Source organism: Felis catus, chromosome B1, assembly GCF_018350175.1.
Source record: "Felis catus isolate Fca126 chromosome B1, F.catus_Fca126_mat1.0, whole genome shotgun sequence".
NCBI classification, from domain to species: Eukaryota; Metazoa; Chordata; class Mammalia; order Carnivora; family Felidae; genus Felis; species Felis catus.
In genome coordinates this window covers 191,690,581-191,707,199 of record NC_058371.1, presented here as the reverse complement: position 1 = coordinate 191,707,199, position 16,619 = coordinate 191,690,581, and the positions used below count along the sequence as shown (strand labels likewise).

The window sequence follows — 16,619 nt, the reverse complement described above, 5'->3', positions numbered from 1 at the left end:
GAAAAACCTATCACTGGACTTGCTGTTACAGGAGAAAAACAAACTGCTATTCGTTTGGGCCTCCGTTGGTCAAATATTCTGCTGTTTGTGCCTGAAATTGTTCTAACTTAGGGCAAAGTTACAAACAAGCAAGTGGTAGGTGTTGTCACGGAGATGTGAATGAAGGGCCTCTTTCTTGACAAATAGGATGGCATGTTGTCGCCGGACTCCTTGATCTTGGGAGCATTTGAAACCCTTGAACTTTCAATCAGTAGTCAACCTCCTTCCTTCCTCGGCTTTGGTGACACTGCACCATGAATGTTAGGAAGCTGTGCATGGTGTTCGGTGATAGGGCTACATACGGGGGTTGTCCAGCCACGAGGCTCTCAGCACACAAACCTGTACCGTAAGGGGGAGGGCCAACTTCGTGGGCGCGTGATCTGTGATGCATAGGTCCCCACAGTTAGCAGGGCCCAACACTTGGTTTAATGTTCCATCTTGTAATTCTTAATCATTTTGAAGAGGGGGCCGCACATTTTCCTTCTGCACTGGGCTCTGAAAATCAGGTAGCTAGGCCTGGTAAAAGACTCTAACATGCTAATGAACCAAATCAGAAATATGGTGCCAGCTAACTCAAATTCCCCTCCATCTTGATGACCATACATCTAGTGAAATAAAAATTGATTGCTTCCTGCTAAAGTACATAATACCTTCAAAGGAAAATCAAATTCTCCTCACGATGCTCCTCTTCTCTGTGAATTTATTTTTTGTGTGATACAAATATATAAGGCTTTAAATTTTTTCTTTTTTACCGAAGTATAATTAACATACAATGTTATATTAGTTTAAACGTGTATGTTTTAAGGGGAGCAGCAGCAGACCCCACCCCACACTTTCAGACCAGCCCATTTGACAGCTTCTCTGTCTAGACTCACCATCAAAGGAAAGCAAACAGTGCTATGGCATAGTGATTTGTTTTATTATCTGAATTGTACAACGTCCAATACTCCCCCACGAGAATCTGTCCAGTTTGGAAAAGAAAAAAGGAAACCAAAGTAAGAATGAGAACGAGTAAGACGTGGGAAAGACTTCAGCTTGAAACTAGGGTGGGGGAATTGAAAACATTTTTTTTAATGTTTATTTTTGAGAGAGAGAGAGAGAGAGAGAGAGAGAGAGAGAGAGAGAGAGGGGCAGAGTGTGAGTGGGGGAGGAGCAGAGAGAGATGGAGACACAGAATCCGAAGCCAGCTCCAGGCTCTGAGCTGTCAGCACAGAGCCCAACTCAGGGCTTGAACTCACAAACCGTGAGATGAGGCCATGAGCCGAAGTCAGACGCTTTACTGACTGAGCCACCCAGGTGTCCCAGAATTGAAAACCGATTTTAAGCAAAGCTTTGTAATGTTATCTGTTATCTGTGCTTTAGTTAGAATTCAAACTCAGCTGCTATAACAAAGGATAAAATATCAGTGGCCTAAACAAAGTGACAGTCGGGGTATGAGCAGTCCAGACACGATTCACCGGCCTCCTGCTGTTGGTGACCAGCTTCCTGTGGCTTATGGTTTTACAGGGTTGCTGTTCTCCCCCCTCCACTAAGGCTGTGTTTCCAGTGACAGAGAAGGGGAGAAGAGGAGGAGGAAGGCTCCCTCTTCCATTTTACAGAAACCTTAAGGCTTTTTTCAAGGAACTACTCTCTCAGTTTTCCTCCTGCCCCGTTGGTTGTGACATTTTATTCTGTGTGCTGGTTCTTCTTTGTTTCCAACATCTTCGTGTTGAAGGACCTTAGAGCTCAGTCCTTGGTGCTTTACTTTTTGATTTTTCCCCTCTATCTACACTTCTCCTTTTGTGGACTCATGGTTTTAGGTACCGTCTTCATGCCAACGACTCTCAAATATATATCTCCAACCCAGAACTTTCTCCTGAACTCCAGACTCCTCTATCAAGCTACTTCCTCCACATCTCCACTTGGATGTCTAATGGACATCTTATACCCCTGACCACCTCCTGCAAATCTGCTCTGCCCACAGCCTTCCTAGTTGATGACATTAGCCAAGAAAGCTCTTTCCCCTGATATTCTCACTATTCATTTTCTCACCTCCTTCAAGGCTGTGCTCAAATGTCATTTTTCCAATGAGGCCTACCTTGACCACCCTATTGAACACTGCATCACGTTCCCCTTCACCGATTGCTCTCAACCCCCTTGCTCTGCTCTGCCTTTTCTTTTCTCTATTGCATGCATGTATTATCTTCTCACACACAACATAATTTATGTAGATAACTTCTCATAATCCTTATGTTTATTGTTTGACTCTCCCAACTAGAATATAAGCTCCAAATTAGCAGGGATCTTTGTCTCTTTTATTCACTGATGGATCCCAAGTGCCTAGAACAGTGCCTGGCACTGAATAGATACTCAATAAATATTTTTAAATGAACAAATGGACAAAGAAGGGCCGTGCTTTGTAAGTCTCACATGCATACTTCACTTCCATTCCCTCCCATTAGCTGGAACCCACTCACAGAACCATCCTACCAGCAAGAGACTAGAAAATATAGTTTCATTGGATGGCAAAGTGCCTGGCTAAAGCTTCCAATACTAGAGAAAGGAGGGAGACTACTATTGGGGGACAACTCACAGACTCTACCACAGGGTGAAGGTTACCTTTATCCCCAGTGACTGTGAGTGACTAACATCATCCAGTCATGATTTGGCTTGGCGGGGGGAGGGAGGCTATAAAGTGAAAGAAGATGTGAAACAAGTTAAAATATTATGCTAGGGTTATTGCATGTAGCAACTTCCTAAACTTGAACATAGCTAAAAGTATATAATTTTTATTACTAGAAAATGCTTCTCCCTTTCTCTAAATAAATGTTGATTTTTTAAATGTACCAGCTAGAAGCAGTGTTGAATTACTACCTGTCCAGGGTACCCCATGAGGTGCTAATTGACTGTTACTCATCAATGTTTATATGATCAGGTCCTCTTCTTGCCTCTCTGACCACTCCCTACTTTGCCTCTTTCTTGGGTTTCAACATCTCCTGACAGAGGGTATCTGCTACACGCTCTGTCTTTTCCCTTTGTTCATCTTGCTCCATGATGGCATCTGTAGGGAAACCATCAGACTCCTGGCTATTGAACTCACTCTGTGGAAGTCTGCATAATCAGCTCAAGTTCCACTGGACTTCTTTCCTTCTGCTTTTCCCTCCAATGTCCCATTGTTACGTTAGAGTCAACATTTTTTCATTTTTTTCTTTTTTTTTAGACAGAGAGAGGGAGAGAGGGTGCACATGCATGGGAGGAGCAGAGAGAGAGAGAGAGAGAGAGAGAGAGAGAGAGAGAGACTCCTAAGCAGGCTCCATGCTCAGTGGTGAGCACAACAAGAGCTCAATCTCATGACCCTGAGCTCATGACCTGAGCCAAAATCAAGCATCAGATGCTCAAGTGACTGAGCCACCCACCCAAGCACCAGAGAGTTAACATTTATAATTAAACTCCCCATCGCCCATAACCTTCATCGCTTTTCCCCAAGCAAGAAGAGAGTGTTTGGGTCCTAAACAGGGTAGTGGTGTATGTTGTCTCACATCCATAAGCTGTGTCTAGCTGATTCTAACTTTCATTTCCCAAATTGAGTCATCTAGAAAGTCTGTCAAAAACTCATGCCTTTAGTCAGCCTCCCTGCTGTTAGAAGATAATTTTCCCAAAAAAGTTATAATCATGGCTCTTATATGGACATAGAGATGAATACATGTTAAAGATTTTATTTAACTCATGAAGGAAACAGATTGTTTATAACTAGCTCAAAAGATAATTCTGAGAACCCATGAATTTATAGATCAAGAATACTGAAATGAATATGCACATGGAGACAAGTTGTCATCAGTGAGGATGGGAACAGGGAGGCTATTGACTAGGAAGGCTGTGGTTGGAGCAGGTTTGCAGGGTGTGGTCAGAGGTATGAGACTCCATCAGACATCTAAATGCAAGTGTGGAGGACGTGGTTCCATGGGAGAGAGAGGGCAGTCAACTCACTTCTATTGGACAGGACATAATTTGCATGTCTATAAACAAGACTTGCATTGCTCAACAGTTTTCAGAGTTGTGAAAGAACTTCCTTGGAATCTAAATCAGATACGCCAGAGGAGTTTCCTCATAGTCTCTCTGGACAATGCACAGGTTTCCATGAAGGTGTAACTTTCCCCTAAACTGTTCAATCTTCTTCTACCCTTCATGCCAACCTCTATCAGGTGTACTAAAACATAGGTTTTAGGTCCTCCAGCTTCTATAAAGTACATTATTGAGTCCATGTGGACATTGATAATAAACTCTGCTAGCCTTTCAAGATCCTCTTTAATCTCGCATCACTCTCTTTAATAACCACCTTTCATTCTAGGCAGGCCTGATCACTCTCCCCAAGCCAAGCCAATAACTTCCCACACACTCCTCCCTATTTTCATATCTTCCTCAATCATCTAAATCCTTCTCATTCGCCTGGCTCATTTCAAACTTTTTTTAGTTTTGCATTTAGTATCTAAAGACTACAAGTGAGACCTATCCTGTTCTTTAATTATCAAAGCTATATCCACTAGACCTTGATCAATGCTTTCATTCAAACATTTTATGAACACCTTGTTTATGTGCCAGCCACCATCTATACTCTACATCTAGGGACAGGAAATCAAGACATGAAAACCTTGGCTCCCAAAATGCCTGAGGGGAAACATACAATGAGCAAACGGTAATTAGTTCTCTGAGACAAGCTGCTTTCAGAGCGAAAGAAGTGCACATAACCCAGATGTGGAATGTTATTGAAGGTTTCCTGGCATCAGACAAAGTCTTAGTCTAGCAGAGAAGGGGGCAGAAAGAACTGGAGCATAGGCACATATCACTCAATGAAATACCGTCTATTTTTATCTCTCACAGTCATGATATATCTTGCTTCTACTACATAATAGAGTCCTTGTGGCCAGGGACACTTTTAAATCCTGCTGTACCTTAGTGAACACTTTGTAAAATTAAGGTTTGATCAAAGACTGTCTTACATCCCTAAGTGGCCAATAATACTGTTTGGTAAGGACTAAAGTTACTTGGGGGCTGTGAGATTTAGTTCTTCCTTCCCATTAAGTATATGAAAATGTAAATGCTGTGGTCCTTGAAGCACACTTCAGTTGGTGGATCCCTGCTACCACCCTGTGCCCTAAGCTAAAATCAAAGATCCAGCTAAAATTAGGATCAGACACTGGTATAACATTAAGGATGGTTTTGTAACTCACCTTGTGCTTCTAAGTTCTCAGAGTTGCATTCAACCATGTGTGGGTTTTTTTTTTTTTTACAATAAAAATTTAAAATCCTCTTATTTATATTTTTAAACATCTTTCTTTCTTTCTTCCTTCCTGAGCCAAAGTCAAGAGTCCCACCGATGTTTAACCAACTGAGCCACCCAGGAACCCCTAAAACCCTTTTTAAAAAAGGAAAATGATGGGGGCATCTGGGTGGCTCAGGCAGTTAAGCTTCCGACTTTGGCTCAGGTCATGATGTCACGGTTTGTGGATTTGAGTCCAGAGCCTGGAGCCTGCTTCAGATTCTGCGTCTCCCTCTCTCTCTGCCCGTTCCCTGATCGTGTTCTGTCTCTTTCTGAAAAATAAATAAACATTAATTTTTTTTTTTTTTTTTTTTTTTTTTAGAAAAAGGAAAATGATGTTAAAATATTGAACACTATTCACAAAGCTCCTGTTTTCAAAAATAGCATTTGGGCTAACTGACGTATTACACTCCTGGACCAGACAGAAGTTCAAAAACGTTCCCCAAGAGGATATGAACAAAAATAACTCGATAGGACCACCTTCACTACTCAGACCTGTAGGGTAAAACCACACTCCTCTTCCTAGCTCCCGGGGATTCCTTGGAGCCCCGCCTCCGTACCCGCCCCTCGTGGTACGCCATTACCGCGACTCCGCCCCTCTCTCGCGCTCTCGTCGGAGAGCTGGCACGCCCCCGAGCCCTCGCCACGCCCTAGCGTCCGTCCCATCACCGTCCAGTCTGATGGTGCGTGCCTGCGCGCTCCGCCCCCTGGCATCTGCCCTCTCCCACTCCAGGCGCAAGCACACTCGGTCCCGCCCAAGCTCGGGCACGCGCAAGCCGGCCGCACCCAAAGGCCGCGCCCCTGGTGACCTTGTGCCCCGTTTCTGACTCCAGCCCCGCACCCTCTCTGGCACCTGCCCCGCCCCCTGGGCGCGCGGCCGCCGTTCCCGAAAGCCCCACCCCCCCCGGCACGCGCCCGTCCTCCCAAAGCGCCACGTGCTCGCTGGAGGGCGGTGCTGGGGCCGAGCCGGGAAGATGTTCTTGCTGCCCCTTCCGGCTGCTGGGCGAGTCGTCGTCCGACGTCTGGGCGTGAATCGTGTCTGGGGACGGGGTTTCGCTGCCGCAGACATGACGAAGGTGAGAGGCCGCCGCGGGAGTCCTGCGCGGGGCGACCGGAGCTTTGGGGCGGGTCGAGACCGCGGTGTCCGGGCTTCTGCGCCAAGTTGCCGAAACCGGTTCAAAAGTTCCCTGTCTTTGCCGAGCTGGGCTCTGGCAGGGGCGGGCGGCTTTGGGCTGCCCATCCCCCGAGCATTCAGCGGTGCGCTCTCTTCCTTCTTTTGCTTGGAGGAGTGCTAGGATCCGAGCTCTGGCCGAGAGAGTGATAGCTGTAGCTACCGTGTCCTGATGCATTGTTTTGTTTAGTCCTCGCTGTGCCCCAGGAAGGGATGGTGCCAGTGTGGCTGTCACCGTAGCTAGGACGAAGCTCACGTTTCGTGAGGTGCAGCGCAGCGTCCTCTAAGGTCCCAGAGGCGGCCAGCCTCGGGCCCCACTCCCACCAGCTCCCACCGCCTGCTGAAGTGGAAGACCAGGAAAACAGGTCCACCGGGAGCAAATTGCCTGAAAGAGTTTCTAGAGGGAAAATAGTGTCTCTCTAGGGAAAAGGGCTTTGCACAGACACCTATATCTTCGTGAAATCAAAAGAAGAGCGTCTTGGCGGGAGAAAAGCCTTTTCCATCCAATTGATTAAAAAAAAAAAAACTTACGAAGGTCGCTATTGCGGTGAGGATCTGGAAGGGGGATGGTTCGGTGAAAGGAGCACAGACTTGGGAGTCATGCTTGAGAGCCAGAAAGAATGACCCTGGTGAGGAGTATTCTAGATGCGGCTTGAGCTCAGGCCTCCCTCTGTATGGCAGGTGGACCAAATACTTTATCGCGTGTTCTTTCCAATACTGTCCAACATCCTATCCAGACAGCAGCTGGCTCCTGTCTCCTCAGTTCCTCATTGGTTTCACCAAATACCGGGCAGTGGGCAGTCTTAGGAAGATTAGAAGCCGAGAAAGCTATGCCGAGGAAGCGGTGTTTTTGTTTGATGGAAAAGAGAAAGGATGCTGTTTGGTCCAAGTACCAGTGTGATTTTGTGGCAAAGATGAAGGACTGTCAGAGAAGGTAATTAGGATTCTTGCTCAGTTCTGTTATTGCACATGGGCTAGTATTACTGCACCAGGTTTCTGTCTCCTGGTCTGTGGGAAGAAGAGTACATGTCCTTCCTACCTCACAGAGTTGCTGTAAGGCAGAAAACATTTTAAAGTCAAAAATTGTCTTGCAAAGGCAAATAGTGATTCCTAGGGTGACTTCCTTATTTCAGTTGTTGGAGACTTGACGGGTAAGCCGCCTAAGTACTGGGCACAGTGCTCTGCTCCTGCCCCTCCTGCCTCTCTGTGAAGATGCCTCCTTTTTCTTTTCTTCTCTTTCAGCCTATGAGTTGGCCAGAGTGCTTATTTGTATTGGCAGGTGCAGCCATTGGCTTTGCTGTGATCGTGTCCCAGGATACCTGAGATTTGCATTTGAAGATTGTGGGGAAGGGAAAACTTCCCTCTGCTTGGCTGGGTTCTGTGGCTGGACCTGGCAATTAAACGGACATATGACAGATTAACAGGGAAAAGCGAACAAAATTTTTTTGATGTTTTTACACGTACATGGGAATTTTCAAAAGGAAAATGAAGACCCAAAGTGCCTGAGGCCTAAAAGCTTACATACCTTTTTAAACAGTGAGAAATTGTGGGGGTGTGACAAGACAAAGGGGCTTGGGCTGGGGCAGTAAGCTATGTAACTGACTAGGAAGTATATGGGGGAAATTAATGGAAGATAAGGGTGATTTTAGTAGGTTTGTTTGTGTAGGTCCATTTTAATGTCAACTCCCAGTTTCTGGTGATAAGAATGTTCTCTTCTCAGTACAGGAAAGTACCTTTCTTATGGGAAATTTTTTTGCCCTGCTTTTAGGTGGAAAGTGGGATGTCAGAGAGCCTTTCCTGCACCTGCTTTTTATTCATGTGTCTTTAGCTCAAAATAATCAATATGCCCAAGTGACGTATTTTGGGGTGGCCTGTTCTGAACCCCTTTTGAGGTCTAACTTGGTTAAAAAATGAATTTGTTTTCTTACACAAAACACCTTTCTGCCCTTCTTTATTTGGAAGTGAAAAAGGAAACGCTTTATTTGGTGAAAGTCATTTGTTGGCAGAGGCCAGGAAGACCCAGGACAGGTAGTACTTACAGCCTTGCTTTGGCAGGAATTTGAAACTTTTAGGCAGGATGTGATTGTAGCGGACTGCCCAGCACCTGCTTCTTTTTCAGCTTTGTCCTTGAGGGGAACGCAGTTTGGGTGGAATTATTTGCTGCTTCTGGAATGTGGGGACCTTTGAGTCTCCCTAAGGGATCTACTGTAATTATATTCTTTTTTTTTTTTTTTTTTTTCCGGCTTATTCTTTCTCAGGGTCTTGTTTTAGGAATCTATAACAAAGAAAAAGAAGACGATGTGCCGCAGTTTACAAGTGCAGGAGAGAATTTCGATAAATTAGTGTCTGGAAAGTTGAGAGAAGTTTTGAACATGTAAGTATTCACCTGTGGGTTCTGGTTTTTAAAACGCCCTGAAATCGAAAGAGAATTTTTTTTTTAATGATTTGTTAGTAGATAAAAATGAACGGAAGTAAGTTGGCTGCTATCTTCTCAGTAGAAGTGAAAGTATTCATGCCTGGAATGTACTTTGGTACTTTGCCTTTTAGTAGGGGTGGGTGTACAATTCTGGGAAGTCAGGCTACTTCAGATCACAAACATGTTATGAGAGACTGACCCAGAAGGATCTGGAAAGTACCAGATTTCCTTAGCTCACCTTCTTCCTACCCGTCTGTTTTCCCACCAGCCTGTCTACCTCCTCTAATGCCCCTTCACTTATGGGGGACAGTGTCCCTGGACTAGTTCAAAACTGCTTGAGGGTGTCACTCCTTTCTTGGCATGCCTTGAGTTTCAGGAGCTTCTCAGAGTCTCAAAGTGAATCACCTGGGGTTATAGTTGGACTACAGATTCTAAGTCAATAAGTCTGGGTGGGGCCTATAGTTGGAGCACTTTTGGTTTAGCTACAGTTTCAAGAAGGTAGGGAAACATTGGAATTTCTAAGTCCTTCTGAGCTGCGGGCCACTTTTGGCAGAAATAGAAGTGTTAATATAAAGCCACTGCAAGTACATACTATGTGGGGTATAGATCAACCTACTAGAATCTAATAGATGTAATCTGATAATCATAGTAATTGTCTCATCACCGGGCAACAGAACTTGTGTCCCTTCTCAATGACCAGTCCTTCACCAGTAGACCACCTTCTCAAATGCTGTGATTAAGTCAGTAATGCAAAAGCCAGCCTGACAAAGAATAGTTCAACCTGGCCTTCCTGACCGATAACTGTCAGCTGTGGGACCAGGGCATCCAGCCCTCTAGCTATAAGGCTTTGCCATCTGCTTTGTTTTGAAATTGAACTGTATCCCATCTGTATATAACCCCCCACCCGCCCCAGCAGTCTCCAGGCTGAACACCACAGTCAGGTCAACCATGACGAAGATGGGAGATTCAGGCTCGCCTTCAGCTGGGGCTCCGCTCTCCTCTGTAGCCACACGTTACCCATCCATGGTGTTGCTTTCTGCAGTTGTTTTCATATAAATTTGTATGAACTGTAATGTGGAAGTTTACTGAATAATTTTTGAGCTAGAATTAGAAGTGCTGCAGCTGAAAAATCAGACCTGTGAGGATTCTGTATGTTGATAAAAGCATAAATGCAGCAAACTCACGGAAGCAGCAGAGTATTATAATAAGCCTAAAGGTGTGACTATGTCACTGCCCAAAGGAGCAGAGCAAACTAGATTTTAAAACCTGTTTCCTCTTGTTTTAGATCTGGACCTCCTCTGAAGGCAGGCAAAACCCGAACCTTTTATGGGCTGCATGAGGTATGAGATGAAGATTAGGTTCATTTGGCAAAGCCTCAGTGAGCACCCTCCTGAGTGCCAAGTATGGGGACTGCGTAGTCATGGAGAAAATTTCCTATCAGATTGTTTGCATGCTTTTGTCACCGTATTAAGCCATAAATACTAGTTAGATTTGACAGGCAGTTTGCGGTCAAATAGCACAGCATCTCCTGCATTCCTCAGTCTATCGACTTTCTTTATTCAATTGCCATAGAATTTCCGTACTCAAATTACATAGAATTATTTGCAGGATTATCTTCACTCTACCTTTTAAATACACAAGTGAGGGGCGCCTGGGTGGCGCAGTCGGTTAAGCGTCCGACTTCAGCCAGGTCACTATCTCGCGGTCCGTGGGTTCGTGCCCCGCGTCAGGCTCTGGGCTGATGGCTCGGAGCCTGGAGCTTGTTTCCGATTCTGTGTCTCCCTCTCTCTCTGCCCCTCCCCCGTTCATGCTCTGTCTCTCTCTGTCCCAAAAATAAATAAACGTTGAAAAAAAAAAATTTAAATACACAAGTGATAAAATTTTACCAAGATACAGGGTAAAAAAAAACCAAAATAACCGAATTACACGGTGAAGTTCCTGTGCTGAGGCGAAGGTAGTTGTGTGGGAGCTCATGTACCGTTCCTGCTTGAAAAGGATGTTTTAAAGACAGGAAGTGGTTGATTTTGTGTGTGTGCCGAACAGGACTTCCCAAGCGTGGTGGTGGTCGGCCTCGGCAGAAAGACGGCTGGAATTGATGAGCAGGAAAACTGGCATGAAGGCAAAGAAAACATCAGAGCTGCTGTGGCAGGTCATTACCGTTGTGAAGTGTAAGGTTGATGGAGAGTCTTGAGGATGTCGTCTTTCAATTCTCTCTTCCCCTCATTTTATCCTCTTAATCACCACCCGACTGCGGTCACAGAAAACCCTCATCTGAGTAAATATTCAGTTTCTCTTACACCATATGCCTGGCCTTATGTTGGCCACAGAAGGTTAGCTTATGGAGTTTTAGTTTGGGTATTTCCATAGCTTGTGTTTGGAGCTTTCAGACCATTTATTCACTCGTGTAGTAGGACCTTAGAGCTCGATTTTACCAGAAAGTTACAGTGGATTTTCTGCTTTTTGTAATATAAACCTGTTGTTGCCCAACTTCTAAATGATGTGGATTCCTCTTTTTTACCAGTCAGAGAAAAGGGCTGCAAAGTGCAGGGTGCTTGTTTATTACTGCTTACCAAAGGTAGGTGCCTGTCCCACTTGGTCGTGTGCATGGTTTACAAGTTGAGGAAGACGCAGCTGAGTCACTGCAAAGCTGAGCAGCAGAGTGAGGCCTTTACCACAGAGACTGTGGTTAAAGACGCTTTGAAGACATCGCTGAGGCGGTGGCAATTAGCTTGATTGATCTTTGGCTCTGTGTATTTCATCTGTGCTTGCTAAATCTACTTTCAAAGTTCACGGGGAGTGATTCGTTTATAACTTTTATTTGCAACTTTTTGCTGACCTGATCTTAATAAAGTGCTGTGTTACTAATGTACTTGACTCAGTTCTTTGCTATTGCTAATCTGGCAAGCTCTTGGTGACTGGGAAGCTTCATCAGGAGATTGTAGTGTTTCTGAAGTAATATGGTGACAGCAGCCACTTCTGATGGCCCACTCTGCCAGGAGCTAGATGAGTCCTTTTATCTGTGAGTCTGTCTTCCACAACCTGTGAGGCATGTGCACCTCCTCACTTTACAGAAGGAGAAATGGAGGCTCAGAAAGGTCAAGTGTCAGCTGGGATTTGAACCCCAGTCCTCTTTTCTCAGCCCACAACCGTGCCTCTGCCTTTTGCTAGTGAGTTGCCTCTGACTGACTCCAGTTTTCCGGTTCCTCTGTCCTTCTGAAGCGGGGTGCAGGCAGATTCAGGACCTGGAGATCTCTTCGGTGGAGGTGGATCCCTGTGGAGATGCGCAGGCGGCTGCGGAAGGAGCAGTGCTCGGTCTCTATGAGTATGATGACCTGAAGCAGAAGAAGAAAGTAGTTGTATCGGCAAAGCTCCACGGAAGGTGATGGAACGAAGCCAGGCCCGGGGTTGCATTTCTTGACCTTCAGATAGTGGGACATTTGGATATGACCACATACGAGCTTTTCAGTACGGGCACTGCCACATGGCTCATCTGTGACCTCCCGCATCACCTGAGCCATTTTAAGAGTATGGTAACTGTCCATGTTCTGCTCCTGGCTTTCGCCATGTGCACGTTTTGACCCATGGCTTCCCACTCCTTCCATGCTTGCTGGTTACTAGGAAGCCAGACCCAGTTAGCTCTCTGAAGAGGGAGGGAATAAGGTGACAGGTAGGTCCCAGCAGGTTTCTTTCTTTCTTTTTTAATGTTTATTCATTTATTTATTTTTGAGAAAGACAGCATGATCCAGGAAGGGGCAGAGAAGAGAGAGGGGGGGAGAGAGAGAGAGAGAGAGAGAGAGAGAGAGAGAGAGAGAGAGAGAGAGGATCCCAAGCAGGCTCCGTGCTTTCAGTGCAGAGCCCAACGTGGGGCTTGAACTCACAAATCATGAGATCATGACCTGAGCTGAAGTCGGACACTTAACCAATTAAGCCACGCAGGCGCCCCCCAGCGGGTTTTGATACAGTTTTCATTTAGCCAGCATCTGTAGGCACTGAGTTAAATTCCAGGATACACAGAGGAAGAGCTATGGTCCTTGCTCTTGTGGTCTAGTGGGGAGACTCATTTCTCAGACGACTTAATGAGCTCCTGCTATATTGCAGCCCTATCCTGGGGTCTGGGAGATAAAGCCTCTCTTGTTAGGAACAGACAGAGGTGAGACCTTCAAGAGGTGGGGCTGTGAGGACACAGCCCGGTGGTTGGCAGCTGTCGTGGACTGGTTTGGAACAAGGGCCCTGTGACCAGTCAGTCGGGCTTTGAATCCTGGCTCCCCTGCCTGCTGGCTGAGTAACGTCAGCGAAGTGATTGAAGTCTCTGTTACATGTTCTTCGTTTGTTCAGTAATGCTGTAATTCCAGCCTCCTAGGGCCTTTATGACGATGGAAAGACACTGTCAAGTGTGTGGCACGTGGTAAACCCTCCAAACTACGAGCTGTTTTATCTGTCTCTATGCCACCTGTATTAGTTCCTGTTGTGCATAAGGAGAGCTGGTGGGGGTGGGGGGTGCTGGTGGCGCCTGGTTGGCTCAGTCGGTTAAGCATCTGACTTTGCCTTCAGCTCAGGTCATGATCTCATGGTTTGTGGGTTTGAGCCTCGGGTTGGGCTCTGCATTGATAGTGAGGAGCCTGCTTGAGATTTCTCTCTCTCCCTCTATGTCCCTCCCTCATGTGCACTTGCTCTCTAAATAAATAAATAAACAAACAAACTTAAAAAAAAAAAGAAAGGAAGAAGAGCTGGGATCGTGAAACACATGCGCATGTCCTTTCTCTTAAAGCTGGGTGTGGTGGTGTTCAGAGCCCTGACCCAGGCACAGAGAAGGCAGAAAGACCTTCACATCCACTTCAGGACTTTGCAGTGTGCTTGCTGTCCAGTGAGCACTGGAGGCTGCATCATCCCTGATGCAGTGAAGGAGGACAACATGGGCCTTTGGAAATGTGGAAACCTCCTCCATCAGTGTGTGTTAGAGTTAGGGCTTCAGAGACCCATCAGTCCACCCCTTGTTCATGCACATGAAATGCAAAATGCTTACCACCTCTGACTCAGCTCAGCAAGGGCTGTGTTTTCTAGCTCTTGTACGTTGCCCCCCCCCCACCCCCCCCACCCCCAGGTCAGAGCACAGAGAATGATCCAGCTCCCATGTGTCCATTTTGCACCTGTAGTCTTTGTCTTTTGTTTTTATAGGGTGAGGGCCCTCCTAGTTGTGACACAGTTAGTGTCTTGACAGGCTGTCTTGTGGTGACCTTGTGCTTTCTTCTACCAGTGGGGACCAGGAGGCCTGGCAGAAGGGAGTCCTCTTTGCTTCTGGACAGAACTTGGCACGCCACCTGATGGAGACTCCAGCCAATGAGATGACGCCAACCAGATTTGCTGAAATTATTGAGAAGAATCTCAAGAGTGCTAGTAGTAAGACAGAGGTTCATGTCAGGTAATTCAGCGTCATGTCAGTTACCCCAAAAAGAAACCTTGTGCCCATTAGCAGGCACTCTTCATTTCCATCTCCCCACCCAGCCATCAGTTGGTGACATTTGGGTGCTTCTCTACCTTTTGGATACCATGAATAATGCGGCTCTGAGCATTGATGTCCATGTTTTTGTATGAACATACGTTTTCATGTCTCTTAGGTGTGTGCCTAGGAGTTGAATTGTTGGATCAAATTGTAACCGTTTAGCTTTTTGATAATTTGTATATCTTGTTTTGGTGAATTATTTCTATCTTTTTTTGACATAAGTAAAGAGCACAGCATGCCTAAGTTGGCATGAAATGAGAATCTCTGCCTTGTAGATTCCTAAATTGGGTACCAGAGCTGGTTCCTGGGCAGCCCTGTGTGGTCATCGTCAGCAGCTGGGCTGTGGGAGGTAAAAGCTACCCCTCCAGGTTCTGTTAGCCTCTTGTGATCTCCCCATAACCCTGTAAGCGAAACAAGTCTGACCTTGGGGGAAATTTATGATTAAAATAAGTCAGTGGATATTTGCTTTACCTAGATAATTGTTTACTACCAGTGTTGTATCTCAGGGGAGCTTCCATTTAAAATATCTTCAGTACTTAGTTGTGACTGGAGTTCACGTTATTTGGGGAAATCCCTATGGTCTAGATAGAGTGAATAAAAATGTATAGTTTTTAGAAAATACAGCACTTGATAAGACACACTTGATAAGATAAAATCCAGAGCTTGATAAGATATTTGGAACAGTTAGCATATGTTTAATTTGTAGCAACATTTAGTCTCTCTATAAAGGTGTGTTGGCAAAGACTGTTACTTTTTTGATCTGAGGAGACACCAGAGCTACTTTGTGTCAGCGGATAGTGACTGTGTGGTTACACACCAGTGAGGGTGCCTCCTGTGTGCCTGGGAATTGGGCACACAAATGCGGATGGTGGTGGTCCTTGACTTCAAAGAAGTGAGGAGCTTACAGGAAGGAACAGGCAGGAAAATGGGGGTGTGCGGAGGATCCTGCCCAAGCAATAGTCAAGGAGGGTTCTGGGAAAGTTGAAAAGTTTGCCAATGAAAAAGGTGCCTAAGCAAAGTCTGGAGGTTCCTTGGAAATTAGCAGATGGAGAGAGTGGGGTGGGGCATTTCAGGTGCAGAAGCATGTGTTTGGTGGTCCCTTGGAAACTGCGGGGCTGGTGGCCCAGCCAAGGGTTAGGTTCGGCCACAGAGGAGGTGGGTCAGGTCGGTATAATTCATTAAACTGAGGCAGCTGCATCTGATGGCTGCAGTGTGGATGGGTACGAATCAGAGAAATACAGACAGGACTTCCAGAAGGACAGGATTTTAACAAGGCATCAAGTACTGAGTTTGTGATTAAAAAATGCCCATGTTATACAGCCTTGCTGCTTTTGAAGTGGGTGTTGTTTTGTTTTTAATTGTCATCCTTCTGTCTTTATGTTCTTTTCTCTCTAGAGTCTGGCAGCCATCTCTCCATGACACAACCCTAGTTTAATAGTTTCTTTTTTTTTTTTTTTTTTAATTTTTTTAACGTTTATTTATTTTTGAGACAGAGAGAGAGAGCATGAACAGGGGAGGGTCAGAGGAAGAGGGAGACGTAGAATCTGAAACAGGCTCCAGGCTCTGAGCTGTCAGCACAGAGCCTGACACGGGGCTCGAACCCACAGACTGCGAGATCATGACCTGAGCCGAAGTCGGACGCTTAACCGACTGAGCCACCCAGGCGCCCCCCTAGTTTAATAGTTTTAACGAATGGGTAGTCAAGTGTGGGAGGAGCACTCCTTGGATATGGCTGTTTCTGCTTGATCGGTAGGAGTGTAGGATTTCTCTCCTGGCCTAGTTACTGTGGCCAGAAATCAGTACAAAGCCCTTTGTATCCCTTGTCTACGAGGAATAGCGATATGGCATCTGTTTTCTGGTTGGGACCACCATTAGATCATCCCCAGCGATCCCGTGTTTGTTAAATAATTACTAGTTTTCCCATTTCAAGCAGACATCTCAAACTGCAGTTGAAACCGTGAGAAATGGTGTCACAACATTGAAAAGATCAAATTCCAGCAATTCTAAAAAAGCAAAGAAAGGCGATACTTTAGTTCACTCATTGAAGTGTAGCTTTATGAGGGTTTTTCTTTGTTATTTTCTTTTATTGGTTAGGTTTTTTTGTTTTTTTTGTGTGTGTGTGTCATTTTAGAAATACAAAAAATAAAGCAGTGGACCCTGTAACTGTTTTTAAGCACCATTTGTGGTTTCAGAGCCT

The 16,619-nt window shown here is 45.6% G+C and overlaps 1 protein-coding gene across 1 annotated transcript in view; it reads left to right on the top strand.

Annotated features, from left to right (window-relative positions):
* Positions 1-6,113: 6,113 nt before the first annotated feature.
* LAP3 (leucine aminopeptidase 3) overlaps positions 6,114-16,619 on the top strand; it is a 28,626-nt gene continuing 18,120 nt past the window's right edge. Inside the window, exons 1-6 of the mRNA XM_023253283.2 lie at positions 6,114-6,411; positions 8,765-8,880; positions 10,208-10,262; positions 10,966-11,071; positions 12,142-12,301; positions 14,177-14,341. Of these exons, the coding sequence (XP_023109051.1) occupies positions 6,310-6,411; positions 8,765-8,880; positions 10,208-10,262; positions 10,966-11,071; positions 12,142-12,301; positions 14,177-14,341 (704 nt within the window). The 5' untranslated portion in view covers positions 6,114-6,309. The remainder of the gene's footprint in view (positions 6,412-8,764; positions 8,881-10,207; positions 10,263-10,965; positions 11,072-12,141; positions 12,302-14,176; positions 14,342-16,619) is intronic.